Source organism: Somniosus microcephalus, chromosome 14, assembly GCF_052327205.1.
Source record: "Somniosus microcephalus isolate GS21.2 chromosome 14, FLI_Smic_1.0, whole genome shotgun sequence".
NCBI lineage: Eukaryota > Metazoa > Chordata > Chondrichthyes > Squaliformes > Somniosidae > Somniosus > Somniosus microcephalus.
In genome coordinates, this window is record NC_141000.1 from 74,434,431 (window position 1) to 74,461,116 (window position 26,686).

The window sequence follows — 26,686 nt, forward strand, 5'->3', positions numbered from 1 at the left end:
GGGGGAGGTGGGGGGCAGAGGTCGGGGGGGAGGTGGGGGGAGAGAGGTCGGGGGGAGGTGGGGGGAGAGAGGTTGGGGGAGAGAGGTCGGGGGGAGGTTGGGGAGAGAGGTCGGGGGGAGGTTGGGGAGAGAGGTCGGGGGGGGAGGTTGGGGAGAGAGAGGTTGGGGGGAGGTTGGGGGAGAGAGAGGTCGGGGGGAGGTTGGGGAGAGAGAGGTCGGGGGGAGGTTGGGGAGAGAGGTCGGGGGGGAGGTTGGGGAGAGAGGTCGGGGGGAGGTTGGGGAGAGAGGTCGGGGGGAGGCGGGGGGAGAGAGGTCGGGGGGAGAGAGGTCGGGGGGGAGAGAGGTGGGGGGAGAGAGGTCGGGGGGAGGTGGAGGGAGAGAGGTCGGGGAGAGAGGTCAGGGGGAGAGAGGTCGGGGGGAGGTGGAGGGAGAGAGGTCGGGGGAGAGAGGTCGGGGGGAGGGAGGTGGGGGAGAGACGTCGGGGGGAGGTGGGGGGAGAGAGGACGGGGGGGGGAGGTGGGGAGAGAGGAGGTGGGGGAGAGAGGTCGGGGGGAGGTGGGGAGAGAGGTCGGGGAGAGAGGTTGGGGGAGAGCGGTCGGGGGGAGGTGGGGGGACGGGGCGAGACAGGTGGGGGCGCGAGGTGGGGGGAGGGGGGCGAGACAGGTGGGGGCGCGAGGGGGGGAGAGGTGGGGGGAGGGGGCGAGACAGGTGGTGTGCGCGAGGTGGGGGGAGGGGGGCGAGACAGGTGGGGGGAGAGAGGTCGGGGAGAGAGGTCAGGGGGAGAGAGGTCGGGGGGAGGTGGAGGGAGAGAGGTCGGGGGAGAGAGGTCGGGGGGAGGGAGGTGGGGGAGAGACGTCGGGGGGAGGTGGGGAGAGAGGTCGGGGGGAGGTGGGGAGAGAGGTCGGGGAGAGAGGTTGGGGGAGAGCGGTCGGGGGGAGGTGGGGGGACGGGGCGAGACAGGTGGGGGCGCGAGGTGGGGGGGAGGGGGCGAGACAGGTTGGGGGCGCGAGGGGGGGAGAGGTGGGGGGGAGGGGCGAGACAGGTGGGGACGCGAGGGGGGGGAGAGAGGTCGGGGGAGGGGGCGAGACAGGTGGGTGCGCGAGGTGGGGGGAGGGGGGCGAGACAGGTGGGGGCGAGAGGTAGGGGCGGGGGGGGAGAGAGGTGGGGGCGAGACAGGTGGGGGGAGAGAGGTCGGGGGGAGGGGGCAAGACAGGTGGGGGGCGCGAGGGGGGGAGACAGCTGGGGGCGCGAGGGGGGAGACGGGAGGCGGGGAGACAGGTGGGGGCGCGAGGTAGGGGGGGAGAGGGGGAGGGGCAGAGAGGTGGGGGCACGAGGGCAGAGAGAGGTGGGGGCACGAGGGCAGAGAGAGGTGGGGGCGCGAGGGACGAAACGGGGGGGGCGCGAGGGGGGTAGAGGTGGGGGCGCGAGGGGGGAGAGAGGTGGGGGGTCAGGTGGGGAGAGGGGGCGAGACAGGTGGGGGGGCGTGAGAGGGGGAGGGGGCGAGACAGGTGGGGGGCGTGAGGGGCTAGGTGGGGGCGGTGAGAGAGGGCGAGACAGGTGGGGGGGTGAGACAGGTGGGGTGGGAGGGGGGCGAGACAGGTGGGGTGGGAGGGGGGCGAGACAGGTGGCGTGGGAGGGGGCGAGACAGGTGGGGGTGGGAGGGGGCGAGACAGGTGGGGTGGGAGGGGGCGAGACAGGGTGAATGGTGTGAGGCAGGTGGGGTTGGGGGGTGTGACGGAGGTGGGGTGGGGGCGAGACAAGTGGGGGTGGGGTGGGGGGGCGAGACAGGAGGGGGGTTTGCGAGATGGGTGGGTTGAGGGCGAGAGAGGTGGGGGTGCGTGAGACGGGTGGGGGGCAAGAGGTGGGGGGGAGGGGGAAGAGGACGAGAGAGGTGGGGGGGGAGGGGGAAGAGGACGAGAGAGGTGGGGGGGAGGGGGAAGAGGACCAGAGAGGTGGGGGGGGAGGGGGAAGAGGACGAGAGAGGTGGGGGGGGAGGGGGAAGAGGACGCGAGAGGTGGGGGGAGGGGGGAAGAGGACGCGAGAGGTGGGGGGGAGGGGGAAGAGGACGCGAGAGGTGGGGGGGAGGGGGAAGAGGACGCGAGAGGTGGGGGGGAGGGGGAAGAGGACGCGAGAGGTGGGGGAGGGGGAAGAGGACGCGAGAGTGGGGGGGAGGGGGAAGAGGACGCGAGAGGTGGGGGAGGGGAAGAGGACGCGAGAGGTGGGGGGGAGGGGGAAGAGGACGCGAGAGGTGGGGGGAGGGGGAAGAGGACGCGAGAGGTGGGGGGAGGGGGAAGAGGACGCGAGAGGTGGGGGGGAGGGGGGAAGAGGACGCGAGAGGTGGGAGGGGGAGGGGGAAGAGGACGCGAGAGGTGGGGGGGAGGGGGAAGAGGACGCGAGAGGTGGGGGGGAGGGGGAAGAGGACGCGAGAGGTGGGGGGAGGGGGAAGAGGACGCGAGAGGTGGGGGGAGGGGGAAGAGGACGGCGAGAGGTGGGGGGGGAGGGGGAAGAGGACGCGAGAGGTGGGGGGGAGGGGGAAGAGGACGCGAGAGGTGGGGGGGGAGGGGGAAGAGGACGAGAGAGGTGGGGGAGGGGGAAGAGGACGCGAGAGGTGGGGGAGGGGGAAGAGGACGCGAGAGGTGGGGGAGGGGGAAGAGGACGCGAGAGGTGGGGGGGAGGGGGAAGAGGACGCGAGAGGTGGGGGAGGGGGAAGAGGACGCGAGAGGTGGGGGGGAGGGGGAAGAGGGCGCGAGAGGTGGGGGGAGGGGGAAGAGGGCGCGAGAGGTGGGGGGAGGGGGAAGAGGACGCGAGAGGTGGGGGGAGGGGGAAGAGGACGCGAGAGGTGGGGGGAGGGGGAAGAGGACGCGAGAGGTGGGGGGGAGGGGGAAGAGGACGCGAGAGGTGGGGGGGAGGGGGAAGAGGACGCGAGAGGTGGGGGGAGGGGGAAGAGGACGCGAGAGGTGGGGGGGAGGGGGAAGAGGACGCGAGAGGTGGGGGGGAGGGGGAAGAGGGCGCGAGAGGTGGGGGGGAGGGGGAAGAGGGCGCGAGAGGTGGGGGGAGGGGGAAGAGGGCGCGAGAGGTGGGGGGAGGGGGAAGAGGGCGCGAGAGGTGGGGGGGAGGGGGAAGAGGGCGCGAGAGGTGGGGGGGAGGGGGAAGAGGGCGCGAGAGGTGGGGGGAGGGGGAAGAGGGCGCGAGAGGTGGGGGGAGGGGGAAGAGGGCGCGAGAGGTGGGGGGGGAAGAGGGCGCGAGAGGTGGGGGGGAAGAGGGCGCGAGAGGTGGGCGGGAGGGGGAAGAGGGCGCGAGAGGTGGGGGGGAGGGGGAAGAGGGCGCGAGAGGTGGGGGGAGGGGGAAGAGGGCGCGAGAGGTGGGGGGAAGAGGACGCGAGAGGTGGGGGGGAGGGGGAAGAGGGCGAGAGAGGTGGGGGGGGAGGGGGAAGAGGGCGAGAGAGGTGGGGGGTAGCGGGAAGAGGACGAGAGAGGTGGGGGGGAGGGCGAGAGAGGTGGGGGGTAGCGGGAAGAGGACGAGAGAGGTGGGGGGGAGGGCGAGAGAGGTCGGGGGGAGGGGGAACAGGACGAGAGAAGTGGGGGGAGGGCGCGAGAGGTGGGGGGGGAAGAGGGCGCGAGAGGTGGGGGGGGAAGAGGGCGCGAGAGGTGGGCGGGAGGGGGAAGAGGGCGCGAGAGGTGGGGGGGAGGGGGAAGAGGGCGCGAGAGGTGGGGGGAGGGGGAAGAGGGCGCGAGAGGTGGGGGGGAAGAGGACGCGAGAGGTGGGGGGGAGGGGGAAGAGGGCGAGAGAGGTGGGGGGGAGGGGGGAAGAGGGCGAGAGAGGTGGGGGGAGGGGGAAGAGGGCGAGAGAGGTGGGGGGGAGGGGGAAGAGGGCGAGAGAGGTGGGGGGAGGGGGGAGAGGGCGATAGAGGTGGAGGGGAGAGAGCGAGAGGGGAGGGAGAGTGGGGAGAGGGAATCAGGAGAGGAGTGGGAATCGGGAGAAAGGGAATTGGAGGGAGGGAATTGGAGCGAATTGCGGGGAGAGAGGGAATTGGAGGGAGAGCGAATTGGAGGGAATGGGGAGAGAAGGAATGGGGGGAGAGGGAATCGGAGGGAGAGGTGATAGAGAGGGGGAGGGGGAATCGGAGGGAGAGGTGATAGAGAGGGGGAGGGGGAATCGGAGGGAGAGGTGATAGAGAGGGGGAGAGGGAATCGGAGGGAGAGGTGATAGAGAGAGGGAGGGGGAATCGGAGGGAGAGGTGATAGAGAGGGGGAGAGGGAATCGGAGGGAGAGGTGATAGAGAGAGGGAGGGGGAATCGGAGGGAGAGGTGATAGAGAGGGGGAGGGGGAATCGGAGGGAGAGGTGATAGAGAGGGGGAGAGGGAATCGGAGGGAGAGGTGATAGAGAGGGGGAGAGGGAATCGGAGGTCAGGAACTGGGGGTTGAGGGTGGTAACGAGTACAGAGCACAGTGGGGATGGGAGAAGAACGTGATCCAGGTCTAAAGAGGGGAGAGGTGAGAGCGAGAATGTGATCTAGATGGTAAAACGGGACCACGTTCTCCCACTCCTCTCCCTAGACCTGGTTGATTTCTCGGAAAACTCGGTGCGTGTGGCAAGTGACATCATTGGATTGGACGAAATCCGGAAGTCACGACACTGTCACTATTCACTTCATACCCAATAAACCTGTTAACAATGCGTGACCCACACGCAATGCCCCATCTATGTTGTGGGGGTAAGGTCAGGAACTTGTTGGGGGGAGGTCATGAATCCATGGGAGAGGAACTTGGGCAGGGGGAGGTCAGAAACTTGGCCGGGGGAGGATTAGGTGAGGTACTTGGGCCGGGGGGGGGGTGGTGTAGGTCAGGAAGTTGTTACTGTAGGAATTGCATTCACCTGCTCCGCCATCTTTTCCATTCATTCCGGTCAGCTCACTTCTTAGGAGGTTGTCAGGAAAGCTGCAAGAAGTTCCCCAAAGTTTTCTTGTCCAATAAGAGCAAAATAGTGCAGAAATAGTGAGTTGCTTGGAGATAAAACAAAAACAGCAATGTGCCTAGAACATGCACCCAACTGAGAGGAGCAGAACTTCCTTGTAGTGCCACTTTTATATGGGCAGTTACCTTATCGTGTGCTTTATAGGCTTGGGGATTACATTGAGGATAAAGGGTAAGCCATTTAGGACAGAGATGAGGAGGAATTTCTTCACCCAGAGAGTGGTGAACCTGTGGAATTCTCTGCCACACAGGGCAGTTGAGGCCAATTCATTAAATATATTCAAGAAGGAGTTGGATATATTTCTTGAGGCCAAAGGGACCAAGGGATATGGGGAGAAAGCAGGGACAGGGTACTGAATTTGGATGATCAGCCATGATCTCATTAAATGGCGGAGCGGGCTCAAGGGGCCGAATGGCCTACTCCTGTTCCTATCTTCTATGTTTCTATATTATGGAAACTTCTTGTCATTAACATAATAATCAGGCCTTTAATGAGTTCCGCACCTGCCTGATTTTCTGCTGTTATCTCCAGTAGGCTCGTTGCCACGAGGCAGTAATGATGTGGTGATGTCATATGTCTCATTTCCCATTATTTGCATTTCAGCTGTGACAAATCTTAGTTACCCTAGTACAAAAGTGCATTCGGGTTGCTAGGCACTACCCTAAAGACATAAATAATGCTTATTCAGTTATTGCTCAAATCTCAATGTTATTTTTGTTGTTGCCACCTGTCTTTGTAACATTTGCTGAAGGGCTGCCCCCTTTTTCAGACAGTGCACCACGGGTTTCCCATTAGAGATACTCTTTTTTTTCTTGGAAGAAGGAGGAGGCAATGGAAGGAAATTAGACTAGTGAGGCTGCATTACAGACACATGCCACTGACCTACTAATATCTTATAGCTAAGTAAAGGCACTTCTACCTGCGTTTGACTGAGGAGCAGTGCTGGCAATGGATTTACTTTACAAACGAAATTTACTTAGAGATGTGCCACATGTCAAAAGCCAACTTGTAGCTCACCTCCACGTGTAGCGCTCTTGTCAATGGCTATTAAGGCCATCACAATCCTTAACATCTACGCTATGGGGCCATTTCAGGCTGCCATTGGGGACATCTGTAACACAAGGCAAACACCAGTGCACAGATGCATTGAGCAAGTCACAAATGCATTCTTTAGTATGAGCAATTTGCTCAGCCAGTACTTATGCCTACAAATCCCAGCATGCACCACTCTATTTTTCTGCAAGCCATCTGTGCCATACTCAATTCATGAGGCACAGAAGCTATGGAAATATTTACAACTTTGCTTCCCTAGCGATCTGAAAACAAGCTAAAGCATTAACTCTGGAATCTTTAGAGGAAAGTTTTGACAGGAAAATAATTTTCAATCGTTTTTTTTTACAGAAAGAAACCAAGTGGCTTTCTTTTGTATAAAACATGAAAAGCAAGAAAAAGGATGAGTTAAATGTTTTCTGAGGTAATATTGAAAGAATGTTAACAGTAAAGATAAGCAGATGCTCATCCATGCAGAAATTGATTTATGCAGCAGTGGTTTATTTAAGGACATGTTTATTAGCAACACCAAAAGCTCTGATTGGTCCTCTTGGATGACAAGTCCTGATTACTATGGTGGGATTTGAACTTGCATTCTCTGGATTATTAGTCCAATAACATAACCACTGCAGTACCGTGCTCCCTAGATTGCATTCATATGGGAATGCCATTATTACCAATACCAATACCAATCATTTATTTCAGTTCAAACAAACTCATGGTCCTTTGTAGATTCAGAATCCCCTACCTTAAGTAACAAAACACATATAACAGCAAACTGGATATCAATAGCCTTTAATGTATTTACATTCTGGATATCTGTATTCAAAACGAGGATCACAAGGTCGCAGGGATTTTAACAATTCCATAAGCCAACCAGCTGCCTCGAGGGTAACCTTAGTAGAGAGCATATCATCACTGCAGAGACTCAGAAATTTGTCTATTTGCTTCTGAAGAGGTGGAGAAGAGCTGAATTTCTCTGTTAATAAGTGAGACAGGAGGTCCCTGCACACCTTTATAAAGCTCTGTACCTCACTGATCTTCCCACAAGGTAAAAGGTCCGTTTTACAGTCTGAAGCCAAACAAGAGAAGACATCTTTTTCTCCATGTATTTCATGAACAAATTCCTTATCTGTAGAAACATGGCATAACATGTAAAGGAATCATAATATATGATTAAATATACACAAATACAGCACTACAGGAAACTTTCTGGTATCCGGCACTGACGGGACCAAGCTGGTGCCGGTCGATCAACATTGCCGGAGAAACCAGCGCTAATGTTAAAACATACGGAGCTTCTGAGCTCCGTATCTAGCAACAAACTCTGTTGCTTAGCAACAGCTTCAAAACAGTCGGCGCAGCTTGCAAGCGTCCCTGTAGCTAAGCAACAGCTTCAGCTAGGCGCTTGCAGAGCCAGGAATGGAGAAAAAAAGCAACGAAAAGTAAAAAAAGTTATCTGAACCGACTCCTGAATTTTGCCGGTGGATAGAGCATTCTGGAGATTTAACCTCCGTTTAAACGAAAGTTTCCTGTAGCTTGGCACTAAAAAACGAGCGACATGATTCAACTCTGTTGAACTTGTGTTGTGTTTACTGTGGTCGGTGGCTTGAATGAGAGATAGGCTTGGAACAAACTCAAAACCAACTGATTCAAGAATCAAGAACATTTAGTCCTGGTAACACTAAACCAGGATTTCTGTAATATAAACAGGCGGCACAAATTCTGGGGGTGAACTTCCACCAGGATTCTTCTGCTTGTCCATTGTAACGTCAGTGAAGAGCTGCTTAAACCCCGGGAAAACAGTGTAAATGGTGTTTACAATAGCAAAGCACTGCGGATGCTGGAAATCTGAAATAACAATCTGAAAATGCTGAAACACTCAGCAGGTCAGGCAGAGAGAAACGGTTAACGTTTCAGGTCTGTGACCCTTTGTCAGAACTGGGAAAAGTTAGAGATGTAGCAGGTTTTAAGCAGGTGCAGAGGCAGGGAAAGGGGGAGGGGAGGAAAGAACAAAAGGGACGGTCTGTGATAGGGTGGAAGGCAGGAGCGGTTAAATGTTGCAAATGGGGATGGCAGAATCATCAACAGCTGCCGCCTGAAAAAATAGGGGCCGAGGTTATGATCTGAAATTGTTGAACTCGATGTTGAGTCCAGAAGGCTGTAAAGTGCCTAATCGAAAGATGAGGTGCTGTTCCTCGAGCTTACGTTGCGTTTCATTGGAACAGTGTAAGAGGCCGAGGACAGAGAGGTCAGAGTGGGAGTGGAGCGGAGAATTAAAGTAACAAGCGACAGGAAGCTCGGGGTCACCCTTACAGACTGAACGGAGGTGTTCCACAAAGCAGTCACCCAATCTGCATTTGGTCTCCCCAATGTAGAGGAGACCGCATCGTGAGCAGCGAATACAGTATACTAAATTGCAAGAAGTACAAGTAAATCGCTGTTTTACCTGGAAGGGGTGTTTGGGGCCCTGGCAGTGAGAAAGGAGGAGGTAAAGTGCCATGTGTTGTATCTCCTGCACTTGCACGGGAAGGTACCATGGGGAGGAGCTGTTGGGGGTGCTTGAGGAGTGGACCAGGGTGTTACGAAGGGAGCAGTCCCTTCGGAATGCTGAATGGGGAGGGGAAGATGCGTTTGATGGAGCGATCATGCTGGAGATGGCGGAGGATTAGCCGTTGAATGTGAAGGCTGATGGGGTGAAAAGTGAGGTCAAGGGGAACCCTATCGTGGTTCTGAGAGGGAGGGGAAGGGGTGAGAGCAGAAGTGCGGGAAATGGAACGGACACGGTCGAGGGCCATGCCAACCACAGTAGAGGGGAATCCTCGGTTGAAGAAAAAGGAAGACATATCGGAAGCATTAGTATGGAAGGTGACATCGTCAGAACAGATGCGGTGGAGATGGAGAAACTGGGAGAATGGAATAGAGTCCTTACAGGAAGCAGGATGGGAGGAAGTGTAGTCCAGGTAGCTGTGGGAGTCAGTGGGATTATAGTGAATGTTTGTCGATAGCCTATCCCCAGAAATGGAGACAGAGAAATCAAGAGTCGGAGATGGACCATGTGAAGCTGAGGGAAGGGTGAAAATTGGAAGTAAAGTGAATGAAATTTTCTAGTTCAGAGCGAGAGCAGGAAACAGCACCGATACAGTCATCAATGTACCGGAAAAAGAGGTGACACGGGAGGGGACCTGAATAGGACTGGAACAAAGAACGTTCAACATATCTCACGAAAAGGCAGGCATAGTTAGGGTCTATGCGGGTTCCCATAGCAGCACCTTTGATTTGGAGAAAGTGAGTGGAATCAAAGGAGAAGTTGTTCAATGTGAGAACAAGTTCAGCCAGGCGGAGGAGGGTGGTGGTGGATGGGGACTGGTTGGGCCTCTGTTCAAGGAAGAAGTGGAGCGCCATAAGGCCGTCCTGGTGTGGGATGGAGGTCCATAGTGAAAAGGAGACGGTTGGGGGCAGGAAACTGGAAACTGTTAAAGTGGCGGAGAGTCGCAAATATAGGTGGGAAGAGACTGGATAAGGGGAGAAAAAATGGAGTTGAGATAGGAAGAAATCAGTTCCGTGGGGCAAGAACAGGCTGTAATGATGGGTCTACCAGGGCAGCCCTGTTTGTGGATCTTGGGAAGGAGGTAGAAGCGGGCTGTGCGGGGTTGGGGGGACTATGAGGTTGACAGCCATGGAGGGAATATCTCCAGAATAAATGGTGTTTACATCGGTGTAAATAAGGACTGTTCTCCCTTTTCAAGCTAAAAGATTTGCCTGGCACTTTTTGTTGAAGGCAGTGATGTTAAACTGTCACCTCAGATATCAGATGACTTTGTAGTTGCTAGAAAGTTGTGTTTTATATTTTTAATGTGGAAGCAAGTCATCCTCGGTTCCGAGGGACGGCCTAAGCTAGCTAAGCTATAGAATAATTTAAGAAATAGCTGTATTCTGTGATGAGGTGAGAAAAAACAGAAAGATTTTCACGACCTCAGGATGTCCCAAAGCGCTTTACAGCCATTGAAGTACTTTTTGAAGTGTAGTCACTGTTGCAATGTAGGAAACGCAGCAGCCAATTTGTGCACAGCAAGCTGTAACAAACAGCAATGCAATAATGACCAGATAATCTGCTTTTGTGATGTTGATTGAGAGATAAATATTGGGTAGGACACCGGGGATAACTCCCCTGCTTGTCTTCAAAATAGTGCCATGGGATATTTTACATCCTCCTTAGAGAGCAGACGGGGTCTCGGTTTAATAGCTCATTCGAAAGACGGCACCTCCGACAGTGCAACACTCCCTCAGTACTGCACTGGAGTGCCAGCCGAGCTTTTTGTGTTCAATTCTCTAGAGTGGGACTTGAACCCACAACCTTCTGACTCCGATGTAAGAGTACTACCAACTGAGCCATGTGGGGCATGTAGGTTCTTTAGAGATATTTGAGATCAGATGGGCAAATGTTCTTTCTCATCTGATTCTATCTTGTGATCCCATTGCTGGTTCTCTTTTAATATCAGTTTTTGTTAATGGCCAGAAAATAGAGCATGTTGTTATACTACTGTGTATATAAATCAGTCCTGTTTCTCTTCAAGCTCTTTTGGTTTGCTGGCTTTAATTTTATTGTTTCTTTCACATACCTGCCACAATCCCGCATCAGGCATTTTTAGTGTTAGGGTTTAAGTTAAAAGTAAAGTGCACACCACTGTAAGTTACAGTCTGCTGCATGTATCTCTTAGTTGTTGCTATTACTCCTTTTAATTTTAAATTATACTTTGCTTTATATCTATCTATTTAAGCCTGTTAGGATTTATAATACTGTTAGGAGGCATGGGCAGGAAAGGGTTAAAATGTATTTTTAAAGAACAGCGGGAGTTAAACACAGAGTCTCATGCTTTTACTTTTCCTATTGAACTGCAAAAGTCAGGCTTCAAGAGATGATAAGCACCTTCATGCTTATCTTGTCCAATATGAAAGAACCCATATATGGTACTATGTGAGACTTAATGAAGTGACCTTGAATGAGGAAGATAAGATATATGGGAAAATGAAGGGAAATAATATTATGAGATGAAGTTAACGCACCCATGTCAGTCAATAGTATAACTTTGCCCATTGGTCATATATACACATCTTGTAATTTAGAGAGGATGCCTTATAAGTGGAATTAGATTAGCGATTTGTAGCTCAGAAAGGTATAAAAATGTGGCGAATCGTATCAGAACTTGTTTGAGTCCGAGAGCTGTATACTTGCTATACATTGTTTCCCCAGCTAAGCTACCTTGAAGGATTAAACTTTGAATAAGTGAAACTTTGCTTGAGTGCATATTGTCTTACCATCATTGAATGAACTCACCTAAGGTTAGCTAGCTAATAAATGTGGTTAGCTGTTGCGCTGACTTTGGATTATCGCATTAAATAGCATTTTTGCAAATCATTTTGTGCTACAGTATTGTCCTTATAAAGGAGTCTTCTTATGTGCAAAGCTGTATTCAAGTAGAAGGACAATCAAAGTGAGGAATGAGCCAAGAGCCTGTTAACCAGGGACAAGTTGTGTGACTGCTCCTAATCAGACAATGATGAATGCCACTAAAGGGATCGCATTAAAATGTATTTTAAAAAATCAAAATATATATATTAAGTAATGTAAAGTTGTTTAAAATCAATTGATACAACAACAACTTGAATTTATATGGTGCCTTTAAAGTAGTAAAACATCCCAAGGCGCTTCACAGGAGTGTTAACAACCAATATGGGCAGATGGGTTTTAAGGAACGTATAGAATGAGGATCGAGAGGCGAGAGGTTTAGGGAGGGAATTCCAGAGCTTAGGTCCTCAGCAGCTGAAGGCACGGCTGCCAGTGGTGGAGCGATTAAAATTGGGGATGCACAAGAGGCCAGAATTGTAGGAGCGCAGAAGGTTACAGAGATAGGGAGGGGCGAGGCCATGGAAGGATTTGAAAACAAGGATGAGAATTTTAAAATTGAGGCGTTGCTCAACCGGGAGCCAATGTAGGTCAGCAAGCACAGGGGTGATGGGTGAATGGGACTTGGTGAGAGTTAGGATATGGGCAGCAGAGTTTTGGATGAGCTTAAGTTTATGGTGGGTGGAAGATGGGAGGTCGGCCAGGAGTGCGTTGGAAACGTCAAGTCTAGAAGTAACAAAGGCATGGATGAGAGTTTCAGCAGCAGATGAGCTGAGGTAGGGGCGGAGTCGGGGGATGTTACAGAAGTGGAAGTAGGTGGTCTTAGTGATGGCGCGGATATGTGGTCGGACGCTCATCTCTGGTCAGAGACCACACCAAGGTTGCAAACAACACCAAGGTTCAGCCTCAGACAGCTGCCAGGCAGAGGGATGGGGTAACAGAAATTAATTATATAAAAATGTTACAAAATTTAGCCAGTAATTATTGGCAGCATATGATAACACATCCTGTTAACTAAAAGGCTACAGAAAGAACACCTACCTTCCTGCTTGTCAATGATGCCTATTGTGCTGGTGTCTGTGATGTAGAGACGTCCATCCTCAAAAATGCCAAACATGTTACCATGGACGCTGGTATAGTATAAGAAATAATTCAAGTCATTGTTTCTCAGGGAGTGAGTAATATGCAGAAGCTGGTAGGCTACATCCGCAGTAACATCAGGAGATGCATTATAAAACTCTCTGATGGGTTTAGTCCAAGGAGTCACAATTACTCGACCACAAGACCCAAAGTATCGCACAAATGGCCATCCTTCTATCCCTGGAAAAAGCTGAAAGAAAATCTCTGTCAATTAGGACAGGACAGTCATGAATTTTCAGCAGTTCTAATCAATCTAAAGAATTGTTAATAAGTTTTGTTCCTTACAAACAGGGTACAGTAATTAAACAAGGTATATATTGCATTGCCAGCTGGTGCAGTGGGTGTTGACTCTGCCTTCAAGAGGGAGCTGGACTGGTTCTTGACTGGGTCAGAGATTGTATCATATACAAGGTAAGTGGCTTCAAGGATAATATATAGTCCATGTGATCTTCTTGCCTGGTTTTGAATGCCTGAGGGGGTCGGAGAGGAATTTTCCAGTGTATTTTTTTCCTTTATTTATTGGCCCAGGGTTTTTCTCTGCTTTTTTGCACTCCCAGGAATTTACATGGCTGGGGGGGTGGGGGTTGGTGGGCGGGGTGTGTTGGGGTGGGTGGGGTGTGTTGGGGTGGGTGGGGTGTGTTGGGGTGGGCGGGGTGTGTTGGGGTGGGCGGGGTGTGTTGGGGTGGGGGTTGGTGGGCGGGGTGTGTTGGGGTTGGGGGTGGGGGTTGGTGGGCGGGGTGTGTTGGGGTGGGGGTTGGTGGGCGGGGTGTGTTGGGGTGGGTGTGTGGGGGTGTGTAGGGGGGCGGGGAGCGGGTGTGTAGGGGGATGGGGTGGGGGGGGTTTGTGGGGGGCGGGTGGGAAGTGTCCAGTCAGTTTAGGAACTGCCATCATGAGTGTGGGGCAGGCATGATGGACTGGCTGTTCTTTTCCTGCTTGTCATTTTCGTAAGTTCATATAAGAAACGTAAAAGAATCAGTAACCTGGGTTTTTACAATGTATTTTATGTTGATCACTGGTATGTTACATTTTAATCATTGTCAATTGCCCCCTTATGCACTGCTGCAATGGTGTGGGTGGAGGGTAGAGTGTTGGTGGGTGGAAGGTAGAGTAGGGTGGGGGTGGTATTTCAACATCTGGATAACTGGTTCTCAGGAGTTACTTGGACAGATAAGAACATAAGAAATAAGAGCAGGAGTAGGCCATACATCCCTTCGAGTCTCTTCCGCCATTCAATAAGATCATGGCTGAACATCTACAGCAACTCCACTTTCCCGCCCTACCCCATATCCCTAGATTCCCTTAGTGCCCAAAAATCTATCGACCTCATCTTGAATATACTCAACAACTGAGCATCCACAACCCTTTGGGGTAGAGAATTCCAAAAATTCACAACCTTCTGAGTGAAGAAATTTCTCCTTATCTCAGTCTTAAATGGCTGACCCCTAATGCTGAGACTATGACCCCTAGTTCTAGACTCCCCAGCCAGAGGAAACAGCCTCTCGGCATCTACCCTGTCAAGCTCTCTAAGAATTGTATACGTTTCAATGAGATCACCTCTCATTCTTCTAAAATCCAGAGAATAAAGGCCCATTCTACTCAATCTCTCCTCATAGGACAGCCCTCTCATCCCCAGAATCAATCTGGTAAACCTTCATTGCACCTCCTCTAAGGCAAGAATATCCTTCCTTAGGTAAGGAGACCAAAACTGTACACAATACTCCAGGTGTGGTCTCACCAAAGCCCTATATAATTGCAACAAGACTTGCTTACCCTTATGCTCCAATCTGCAATAAAGACTAACATGCCATTTGCCTTCCTAATTGCTTACTGTACCTGCATGTTAACTTTCTGTGATTTGAATTCATGGACACCCAGGTCCCTCTGAATATAAACATTTACTAGTCTCTCACCTTTTTATAAAAATATCCTGCTTTTCCATCCTTCCTACCTAAGTGGATAATTACACACTTTCCCACATCATACTCCATCTGTCACCTTCTTACCCAATCCATTAACCGGTCTATATCCTTTGCAGGCTCTTTGCGTCCTCCTCACAGCTTACTTTCCCACCTAGCTTTGTATCAGCAGCAAACTTGGATATATTGCATTCGATTCTCTCAACTGAGTCATTGATAAAGATTGTAAATAGCTGAGGCCCAAGCACTGATTCTTACGGCACTCCACTAGTTGCACCCTGCCATCCCAAAAATGACCCGTTTATTCCTACTCTGCTTTCTGTCTGTTAACCAATCCTCAATCCATGCTAATATATTACCCCCATGAGCCCTAATCTTGTGTAACAACCTCTTGTGTGGCACCTTATCAAATGCCTTCTGAAAATCCAAATATACTACATCCACTGGTTCCCCCTTATCTACCCTACTAGTTACACCCTCAAAAAACTCTAATAGACTGAGCAAACATGATTGCCCTTTCATAAAACCATGTTGACTCTAACTAATCATATTGTGATTTTCCAAGTGTTACCATGTCCTTGATAATAGATTCTAGCATTTTCCCTACTCCTGATGTCAAGCTAACCAGCCTATAGTTCCCTGTTTTCTCTCTCCCTCCTTTCTTGAACAGCAGTTGCATTTGCTACCTTTCTATCCATGGGGACCATTCTAGAATCTAGGGAATTCAGGAAGATCAAAACCACTTCTCTGCAGCCACCTCTTTTAAAACCCTAGGATGTAGGCCACCAGGTTTTATTTTTATTTGTTCCTGGGATATGGGCGTCGCTGGCAAGGCCAGCATTTATTGCCCATCCCAAATTGCCCTTGAGAAGGTGGTGGTGCGTCTCCTTCTTGAACCGCTGCAGTCCGTATGGTGAAGGTACTCCCACAGTGCTGTTAGGGAGTTTCACGATTTTGAGCCAGCGACGATGAAGGAACGGCGATATATTTCCAAGTCAGGATGGTGTGTGACTTGGAGGGGAACTTGCAGGTGATGTTGTTCCCATGTGCCTGCTGCCCTTATCCTTCTTATGGTAGAAGTCGCGGGTTTGGGAGAAGCTGTCGAAGAAGCCTTGATGAGTTGCTGCAGTGCATCTTGTAGATGGTACACACTGCAGCCTCGGTGCGCAGGTTGTTGAGGGAGTGAGTGTTTAAGGTGATGGATGGGGGGCCGATCATGCGGGCTGCTTTGTCCTGGATGGTGTCGAGCTTCTTGAGTGTTGTTGGAGCTGCACTCATCCAGGCAAGTGGAAAGTATTCCATCACACTCCTGACTTGTGCCTTGTAGATGGTGGAAAGGCTTTAGGGAGCCAGGAGGTGAGACACTCGCCACAGAACCCAGCCTCTAACCCGCTCTTGTAGCCACCGTATTTATGTGGTTGGTCCATTTAAGTTTCTGGTCAATGGTGTTCCCCAGAATGTTGATAGTGGGGGTTTCGGCGATGGTAATGGCGTTGAATGTCAAAGGGCAGTGGTTAGACGCACACTTGTTGGAGATAGTCAATGCCTGGCACTTGTGTGACGCGAATGTTACTTGCCACTTATCAGCTCAAGTCTGAATGTCATCCAGGTCTTGCTGCATGCGAGCATGGATGCTTCATTATCTGGGGAGTTGCGAATGGAGGTCCAAGGAATTTGTCGGCTGTTAGTCCCATTAATTTCTTCAGTACTTTTTCTTTAGTAATATTAATTACTTTAACTTCCTCACTCTCATTAGACCCTTGGTTCCCCACAATTTTTTGTGTCTTCTTAATTAAACTCAATTCCAGGGAGCCTTATGAAAAGATTTTATGGCAGTAAAGAAGGCAAGGGGTAAATGCATTTCATTACTGGATGCACTGTCAGATTACCCAGTGAACAGGCAGACATCAATTTATACATTTTTGGAACTCCACTTCAATATCTTGAATCATTGATCTTATTTGATAATTTACATTATTTCTATTTTATCTTAAAGACAAAAAATAGATTAGAATAAAATATTTTAACAGGTATTTTCTATATATTTTGATTCCAGTGTAAAATTTGTACCTCACTCAGTGAGGGAACAGTAACATTAAAAGTGAATTGTAGTTGTCAGGCATTGTACCTGCAGCACAATGGGGTTGGTGTTGACAGACAGGGTATAGAGCAGTCGCAGTTTGTCCCGATCAGTGAAATGTCGCATCAGGACACTACCCGAATCCCTCACTTCAGCGTAACGCCGAACAATCCGATCCAACAGCCGCTGGGATGGACATCTCAACAAGGGGCTAGGGAGACTCTGTGGTTAAAAAAAATGTGGCAATATAGAAGAACTTACATGAGCTATACGCAGAAATGCAGCAATATTAACTAAAACTAAAAGCACTCAGCTATTCTGCAGGCGTTGATATTAAATTCTTCCAGTTGCAATTTTGTTTGTGTTAATATTTTGTAATTATACTGTACAGTCAATAAATGGTAAAATCCTGCCCTATCTAATGACAGACCTCATGTGGAACCAAAATAACAACAGAAAATGCTGGAAAAACTCAGCAGGCCAGGCAACATCCGTGGAGAGAAATTAGAGTTGACGTTTCGGGTCGAACCCTTTTTCAAAACTGGAAATGAAATCGATCAAAAGACAGGGCTGGGAGAGAACAAAAGAAGTGGAGAGACATTAAGAGGTATTCAAAACGAGACGAGATGGTGATAGGGCTAGTGGAGACAAATGACGGCTCAGATTAGGTGTGAAATGTTCTGGCAGAATGAGAGACAGCTGCCATGTGGGAGAGAGAAAAAAAAGGAAAGGGGGGGGAGGGAAAAACCAAAACAAAGGGGTCGATAAAAAATATAAGTAAAAATGTAATAGGGGCCGAGGTTATGATCTGAAATTGTTGAACTCAAGATTGAGTCCGGAAGGCTGCAAAGTGCATAATCGGAAGATGAGGTGCTGTTCCTCGAGATTACGTTGAGCTTCTGTGGAACAATGCAAGAGGCCAAGGATGGTGAGTGTTAGATCCGTGTATTTTTGAGGTAATGTGTCCTTCAATAACTAGACACGAGACTGCAGGAACAATCAACAGGTATTTACTGGATGAGGGTTACTCTAAAACTAAACATACAGATCCCTACTCAGGGTTTATATACAGGTGTGGTCACTGCCGGTACTACAGTATACAGGAGCTGTAAAAAGTAGTTCTCCCCTTAAAGGTACATGCACTACAATTCCTCCCCTTTTAGATTGACAGTACCATAACATTCATTTAACAATTAACACTTTTAACATGCACATTAACTGAAAATAGTCCATTTATAAATTCAGTCTTTGGGGCGGCTTCCTGATCCTTTCTGGATAGCGCCTTTCCTGAGTGTCTTGTTCTTGGTGCGGAGGCCCCCTGTTGTCAGTTGGTTCATCAGCTTCCGATGCTACTGTTTCTGGGGTAGATGCTACCTGTATGTTGGGTTCATCACCAGGTGCGCGAGACATGGGGTTGACTCGTTCCTGTGACTCTAGGATCTGGTCGACATGGCGTCTCACAATGTTCTCCCTAACAGCCACTGTGTACATTAGTGGCCCCTGCCGTGTGCATATCGTTCCTGGTTGCCATTTCTCTGTTCGGTAGTCGCGGGCCAAGACTGGTTGCCCTACATTGAAGCTCCTTGTCGGCTTCTCATTGATGTGCTGGAATTGCTTATTCTCAACATCTCTTCGTACATTTGGTCTGAGCAAATCCAGACGAGATCTCAACCTTCGGTTAAAGAACATCATGGCCGGGGTCTGGTTGGTGACTGCATGTGTCGCATTTCTGTAGGCTAACAGGAAATTGTCCACCTTATGCTGCAGTGGAATGTCGTCATCGCACATGGCCCTTACTGCTTTCTTAAAGGTTTGTACGAACCTCTCAGCCAATCCATTTGTGGCTGGATGATATGGGGCGGATGTGTAATGCCTTACCCCATTCCTTTTCATGAATCTTCGAAGCTCTTCGGACACAAACTGTGGTCCGTTATCAGAGCAAATCTGCTCTGGCAAGCCATTCCTGGAAAATATGGTCCGTAGGACTGCAATAGTTTTCTCCGTGGTGGTGGACGACATTTTGATCACCTCAGGCCATTTCGAGTGCGCATCCACGGCTATTAGAAACATTGAGTCCATGAATGGACCAGCAAAATCAATATGCACCCGTTGCCATGGAGATGAGGGCCACTCCCCTGGGTGTAGAGGGGCATGTGGTGGTGCATTTTGGACCTTCTGGCATCCTGAGCAGCTCTTTGTCGGGTCCTCGATTTGCTGATCGATCCCCGGCCACCACACATAAGCCCTAGCAAGGCTTTTCATTTTTACCCCTCCCAGATGGCCTTCGTGAAGCTCATTGAGCACTCTCTCCCTTAACTTGGGTGGAATTACCACTCGGGATCCACACATCAAGGTCCCCTGGCATACTGACAGCTGTTCTCTTCTGGATGAGAATGCTGGCAACAGTGAGTCGCCATGTGTTGGCCATCCCTTCACCGTCAAGTCATATACCCGAGACAGTGTCGGGTTATTTCGGGTCTCCTTCTCTATATCAGCGTTAGTTACTGCCACGCGTTCAATTATAGTCGAATGAAATATTTCGACAGGGTCCACTGCTGGTGCTTCCTCCGCAGTAGGCAGTGGCAGGCGTGATAGCCCATCAGCGTTTCCATGCTGTTTCGTGCCCTTATACTCGATTTCATATTGGTTCGCCCCTAGAAAAAGCGACCATCTTTGTAGCCATTGCGCAGTCATCACCGGCACGCCCTTCTTTGGATTAAAGATGGAGACAAGTGGTTGGTGGTCCATCAGCAAGGTGAACTTCTGCCCGTGCAGATAGTGGTTGAACTTTTTCACTCCCCACACTAGGCTGAGGGCCTCCCTGTCAATCTGGGCGTAGTTACGCTCGGCTGAGGTTAGTGACCAAGACGCAAAGGCTACCGGCCTCTCCGAGCTGTCCGGGAACTTGTGCGACAGCACCGCTCCAATGCCATAGGGTGATGCATCACACGCCAACCGAATTGGTAGTGCTGGGTTGAAATGAGCCAACACCTCTTTTGATGTGATCAATTCTTTGCACTTCTGGAAAGCTCATTTACATTCGTCATTCCACTTCCATGGTACCCCCGTTTGCAGTAGGGTGTTCAGTGGGTGTAGTACTGTAGACAAATTCGGCAAGAACTTATGGTAGTAGTTCACCAGCCCGAGGAACGACCTCAGTTGTGACACATTTTCCAGTGCTGGAGCCTTGACTACTGCCTCAATCTTTTCAGGGGACTTATGTAACCCCTCTTCATCAATAACGTGGCCACAATACGATATCAGCTTCTGGAAAAACTCGCATTTGTGGCAATTTGCTCGGAGCCCATATTCCTTCAATCTAGTGAGCACCTGCTCCAGGTTGGCGAGGTGAGCACTGTCATTTTCGCCCGTGACCAGGATGTCGTCCAAATAACACTGGGTCCCTGGAATCCCTTGCAGGACTTGATCCACTGCCCTTTGCCAAATAGCCGGAGCTGATGCTACTCCGAACACCAGCCGGTTGTATTGGTAGAGATCTTTGAGTGTTGATCGTGAGGTACTGTTTCGAGGCTTCTTCTACCTCCATTTGCAGGTACGCCTGGGTCAGATCAATCTTAGTGAAGCGTTTCCCTCCAGATAGCGAGGCGAAAATATCTTCAATCCGCGGAAGCGGATATTGTACCGTGTGAAGGACTGGGTTCACTGTCACCTTAAAGTCACCACAGATGCAAACTTTCTTTGGTTCCCCAGGTGTATTACTCAACGACCTCTTCACTACAGGAACGATGGGTGTGGCCCACTCACTCCAGTCCACTTTGGACAGTGCTCCTGAACGTTCCAAACCTTCCAGCTCTGCTTCGACGGCTGGGCGGATCGCATAAGGCACGGTCTGGCCTTAAAAAACTTTGGGCTTGCATTTTCCTCTATTTTGATCATCGCTGTTATGCCTTTTAGTGTTCCAAGTCCCTCCTGGAACACTTCTTGTGTGTCAGTTAGCATTTTTGACAGTCGTCCAGGTGTGGCGTCGTCATCCTTTTTGGCATCTACAGTCAGTGCTTGTATGGAATGCCAATCTAGCTGTATCTTCCGGATCCATTCACGTCCTAGTAGTGGTGGTCCTCCATCTGGCAATACATATAGGTCCATTTTTGGTGTTTCCTTACTGTTATATACAACGTTCACCCTTATTTTTCCTTTGGGGTAGACTTTTTGCCCCGTGTGCGTCTTCAAGACAATCTCTGTATCTCTCAAGGGTATATGTGAGAATAGCCGCTTGTCGTCCCTTCGGTTTATGACTGTTAGGGCTGATCCTGTGTCCAATTCCATTTTCACTTGGACTCCAGCTATCTTGAGCGTGACCCAGATAATTTGATGATCCTTCGTTTGGATCACCTTATGTAGTTTCAGACAACCCAGCTCCTTGCTTCTGGAGTCTGTATCACTCTTCTGTTAGTCTGAACTACTCTCCGTCACCTTATGTACTTTCTTGTACTTCTCCTGTGGAGATTTCTTGCTGCTGGTTTTCTTTCCCGACCTGCAGACTCTTGCTATGTGTCCTACTTTTCCACACTGTCTGCACACTTTGTCCTTAAACCAGCAATCATTATGGTCGTGTGTTGTTCTGCCGCAGCGATAACACTTCACTGTTTCGTATGACATTTCACTTGTGCCATATTCTTGTGGTCTCCGTTGTATCTCTGCAGCGCCCCGTGCGGCTGCTTCGTGTGATACTGCCATGCTGAAAGCCTTTTCCAGTGTAAGGTCCTTTTCAGATAAAAGCCGTTTCTGGGTTCCTTCACTTTGAAGCCCACACACAAACTTGTCCCTTAAGGTATCTGCCAGTCCCGCTCCAAACTGGCAGTGTTTCGATAGCTTACGCAGTTCCGTTAAATACTCAGCATTACTTTCGTCTTTATGCTGGTTCCTTTTGTGAAACTTAAATCTTTCTGCTATCAGCAGCGGTGTGGGGTTTAAGTGGTTCTGTAGGGTTGACACTATGTTTCCAAAATCCTTGTCCACTGGCTTCTCTGGGGTAACTAGGTTTCGCAGTAAGCCATACATTTTTGCACCCATGGAATTCAACAATACCAGCGCTTTCCTCTCACCTGGCACTTCATTCGCCTTACAGTACACTTCTATGCGTTCGACATATGTCGTCCAATCTTCGACTTCATTGTCGAACGCTGTGATACTGCCACTCTTCGGCATCCCTGGGTGTGGTTAGACTGGCTCAAAATGGCGTTTTCCCGTGCTTCCCTTCTTCTCCGCTGCGGCTCAAAATGGCGTTTTCCTTTCTTCCCCGTTGACGCTGCTCGTCCCTTGAACACCGGCTGCGCTCTGCGCGTTTTCTTTCGCGCCTCTCTCTCTTCTCCCATCGACGTCGTTCGGTCCTGAACACCGGCTGCGCCCTGTGCGCTCTACCCTCTCTCTTCTCCTGTCGACGCTGCTCGGCCTTTTCTGTGCCGTCGGTCGGCTCTAGCCGCCGCTGTCCGGGAAGGGTCTGCGCCGTACCTGTTGCCAGCCTGTTTCGCTGAACCACCGTGACTGGAGAACCAAGCCCAGCTCTCAACAGCCTCTCCTGCGATGCTCAATCTCTGCTGGATGACTGGGCAGTTGCTCGTGGTCGACGCCCGTGCTTCTGGCCTCAACTTTCTTCCACTGTTCTCCAGGAGCGAATCCCTGGGAGGTAATGCAGAGTTGCACGTAGGTTCGAATCTGCCTCGTCGCCACTGTTAGATCCGTGTATTTTTGATGTAGTGTGTCCTTCAATAACTAGACACGAGACTGCAGGAACAATCAACAGGTATTTACTGGATGAGGGTTACTCTAAAACTAAACATACAGATCCCTACTCAGGGTTTATATACAGGTGTGGTCACTGCCGGTACTACAGTATACAGGAGCTGTAAAAAGTAGTTCTCCCCTTAAAGGTACATACACTACAGTGAGGTCCGAGTGGGAATGGAGCGGTGGAACCATTTTGCCTTTATGTTGACGTTGAGGGGGTGATTTTCAATTTGGGCCTATATCAGGTGGATAATGAGCGAGGCGCCCCCCCGATACAGTCAACGGGAGGCCTGCTCAATTTTCATGCTCGAGCCTCATTAACATTGAATCGGCAAGCTGCCTGTGCTAATTGTGCTCTTTACAGGTAACTCACCAAATGGGAAGGTAGGACATCTTGATGGGCCTGCAGGAATATCTTAAAGGTTAGGGGTGGAAGTGTCGGGAGTGTAAGGAAGCAGCAGTTTATAGTGGCAGGGAAAGTTTTTGTAGTACCTACAGAAACAAGGGGATTACATATGGAAGCCTTTAAAACTCAAAATACACAAGTGACTGCAGTAAAATGAGTGCAAGACCTAGCTCCAACATTGTCTTACTGCAGCTAAGGATCCCTTTAAGTACTGCTGGCAGTGGCTGCATCCTGCCCATAGTTTGATCCTGATTTGCATATATTGATGAGGCTCCTGGCTGTTTCTGGCAGGAGCTCCGGCCGCTTAAATCAAGGCGCGCCCGAAAATTAAAACAAGCAGACAAAGAGTAGTATGTCGAGGGGATTAATCCTCTATGCAATTTTGGTCCCATTACTGCTTAATTTTCAGGTGTGAACAGGGCAGTAGCGAGAGGACCATCTCCCTCTTAATCTGAAATGATACCGCAAGAAAATTAAATTTTGAATTCAAAACAAGGCAACTATTTCACTTTAAATTTGATTTATCTAGTACTGGGTACACCCAGCAATTTAGTTATACATCTTTCAATTACAGTACTGTTTCTGTTATAAAATCATAAAATTTCAGTTCCTGGAACTTCCATGTGTGTTACTGCAGGTACAAAATTATAACGGGCAATGTGCTTGACTCCCAATAACCATATTGTGGAAAATATAACAAGTATGACGAGTGGAGTAAAATTTTGTCCCTAGGTGATTCACTTCCTTGAATATTTCAATTGATAGGTAAGCCCAGCAACACCTTACTCTAAGTGAGCTACCTTCCTCCGCTCCCCCATTAACCACTAACCTACCACACTGATCAGGGCCATCAGGAGGGTACCCCTACATGCTTCAGTAGGATTTAACAGTGTTCTTACAATTAAGGAAGCTGTACAGAAATTGTATCGCCTGCTGATAGCGACCTACTTTACACTGTATACTGTGCATGGTATTCAGGAAATTCATAAATAAAATACTTTTATTTAAAAATTGTTTATTTTTATTAAGGTGTCCCAGTTATGACTGGTCACTTGGTGTTTCTACAGCTCTCCTACGTGACTGGTGATTACCTGTTTTTCTACAGATATGAAACAGAATACATGATACTTGATCAACTCAGCTTAGTGCACTTAGAGAAATCGAGTCATATGTTCTGTATCTAGTAATCCAGTAACATACCTGAACTAGCTCAGCAGTGAGCCGATCAGCTGTCAGCCATTTCTGGAAACGTTCTGTGCCTCTCAGAACATTTTCAATGCTGCACGCAACTTTCTTTGATGCAGAGATGCAGATTTTCCGATCAGAAAGTTCATTCTGATACTTGCTTTGTAACCGAGAGATGACGACTGGCTTCCAGTTCTCGGTATCACCAGTGTAATTTGCAAAATAAGTCGTCTTGTGGCTGGGAGGGAGCCTTAAATCTGCAGACAGCCAGTTCTCAAATCTGCAAGTAGGAGTACAATTTGTATCACAGATGTGGAGACATGAGACATGGAGTAAGAATTCCTGTACATCTTCTAGGAACACAATGCTTTATGATGTCACAATGCTTTATCCTTTCACTACAAGTGTATTTACCGATGACATCATAAAGAAACTTAGCTGCCTTTGATGCAGAACACAATTGTTCTTACCCAGGCCGAAGTTTCATCTTTCTATGAACTGGTTTTGCTTGATTTGCTGAGGAAGAAATTTTAGAAAGGTATGTTTGTAGAAAGGAAGATATACCTCGGTTTGTTGCCTCTAACGGGAACAGTTGGGTGGGGAAGATTTCATGCTATATGAAAGGAATGGGCTTGATGGGGCCAAATTGCGTTTTCTTCAATATTTTTGATATTATGTGCTCATGCCTATGAAACTTCTCCTTTCTATTCAATATCCTTGGCATGGTGCACGAGGGAGATCCAGGCAATAGTTGTCCAAAGCAGACACCAATGTGGCCTATGATCAGTTGATAGGAAATGCACCTGTAGTGTAATGGACATCATTAATGATTCCTCTCTGTAGTGAACATTTCACTTCCATTATCATGGAAAGTTTCTTTCTTTCTCTCTCGCTCTCTTTTAATTAAAAAAAACCTCCTGCCCTGTGTATGTTCTCTGTGCCACACACTACTCAACTTGAGAAGTAGGCAGGCAAGGAAGGTAACTTGCTCAAGGGAGGTGGAATTGGTCGATGTCAGTAGCACGAAACGGGCTCATAGTGGATCAGCAGTCAATTTACACCACAGCCAATTTTCTTTTCCATTGAAAATAGCCGATATGCTCTGAGCCTGTTTTGTGCTACTGGCATAGACCAATTTCGCCTCCCTTGAGCAAGTTTTTTTGGACTAACTATCAAGTTTCCAGCAGCACAGTTCTTTTTATCTTGTGCACATTGTGGTGTGTTAGGGAAGGGGCTAAAACAATGCAGATTTGTTGAGGAGAGAGTAAAACAAAACCAAAATGATCTGGAAACAATTGTCATTCTAAAAAGATCAAGAAACAAATTTTCTGGCATTCATTGAATACCTTTACAGGAAGAAAAATAGATTTTGATTTATGTTCAGTATTTATGAAATATTTCAGAACTTCTTTATTTAATAAAATTTCAGAGTCATTTATTTCAGATCAGGCTGTAAACTACAAAGGGAAACCACCAACAGTGGACTGATGTCCAGCCAGTGTATAGCATCAGAATAAAGCATTGTACAAAAGGAATAAAAGGGGGAAAAACAATCAGGTTCTCTGCTCTACCCTTGGATTTGCCCAGTACCCCACCCGACATTTCTCCAATCCTGGAGGAACAGTTCAGTCCTGAACTATTAAGCAAGGGGGAGACCCATAAGGGGACATTTCCATCAGTCAATCCCGTATTCCAAGGATGGTCCTTATCATCTTCCAAATGTTTCAGCATTTTACAATTCAAGCGGAATGTTCAGCTGAAGACAATGAATTGCAAAATGCCAAAATAGGGCTGAACCACTACTGACAGGAAAATGTCAAATTGTAGAGAACAGTTTCAATATTTTCCTACACCCACACCACCCCACCACACCCTACCCCTGAAACGATAGTGGAAATACATTTTGAAAGGTCCAGACTTTATACTTGGGATTATTTAATGTAATTTACAGTATTTTGAATATATTTAGCTCTCGTACCTGATGGAGTTTATAGTAAGTCAATGACTGATTCTTCTGCAGTCAGTATTACCTCTAATCTCACCTGATTTCTTCTTTGAAGAACTTCCTGCACAGAGATGTTCCTATACAGGCATTGCACTTGTCCAAACCCAGAAAGTTCCTGCCAAAGTTGTAGACTGGTTTCAGCCTTGTTACGTTAGCAATGGCTTTAGCTGTTGTATTCAAATTTAGTGCCAAGAGTGCCAGAGACATCAAGGACAAGATGGCACAGCTCCACATATCTGCCAAGTCCTCCACACAGATCTTTTAACTTTCAGCTGAAACTACTTCATACACATTTATCAACTGTGCAGCAACAATTCTCCAGAAAGTTAAATGTAACTTCTGCAAATGGTTCATGAAGTATTTTTTGAGGTAGTTACAAAAACAGGAGTGACGTCGCTGTCAGTCCACCAGCCTCCATCCGAAGTAGATTGTTCTTAGAGGAAGTATGGAGCATGCTGATAATTTGGTTGCTATGGCAGTACTTCCTCACGTTCTCCAGTCCAGGAATGTGATAGGGTACAGCATCTGTTTCCCTTCTATCTATGCTGCACAATAACTTCAACATACTCATCTGCTGTGGTATAGATAATGGTAGGATATCCTGGCTTTTTCACTAACAAATTATTCGGAAGCTTTTTCCACAGAGCAATAACATATCACTGTGATATTTTTTAAGGTTATGTGAACAATTAATTACTGGACTCCAGAAGGGTGAGGTTGTAGCGATTGATATTCTGACTGCTGTTTTGTCATTATACAAAATTTGAGCTTTCT

At 49.1% G+C, this 26,686-nt stretch overlaps 1 protein-coding gene across 2 annotated transcripts; it reads right to left on the bottom strand.

The window, feature by feature from the left end:
* Positions 1 to 6,804: 6,804 nt before the first annotated feature.
* dipk2b (divergent protein kinase domain 2B) lies at positions 6,805 to 26,337 on the bottom strand. 2 transcript variants are annotated; one of them, XM_086006694.1, is made up of 5 exons: positions 25,950 to 26,337; positions 23,923 to 24,187; positions 16,617 to 16,790; positions 12,474 to 12,762; positions 6,805 to 7,157 (listed from the first exon to the last, which is right to left on the bottom strand). In XM_086006694.1, exons 1-5 carry the CDS (start codon positions 26,144 to 26,146, stop codon positions 6,811 to 6,813), a joined length of 1,272 nt encoding a protein of 423 aa, XP_085862820.1. In that variant the 5' UTR covers positions 26,147 to 26,337; the 3' UTR covers positions 6,805 to 6,810. The 2 variants fall into 2 exon arrangements, with proteins under 2 accessions (XP_085862820.1, XP_085862821.1); XM_086006695.1 differs by lacking the exon at positions 16,617 to 16,790.
* Positions 26,338 to 26,686: the final 349 nt, after the last annotated feature.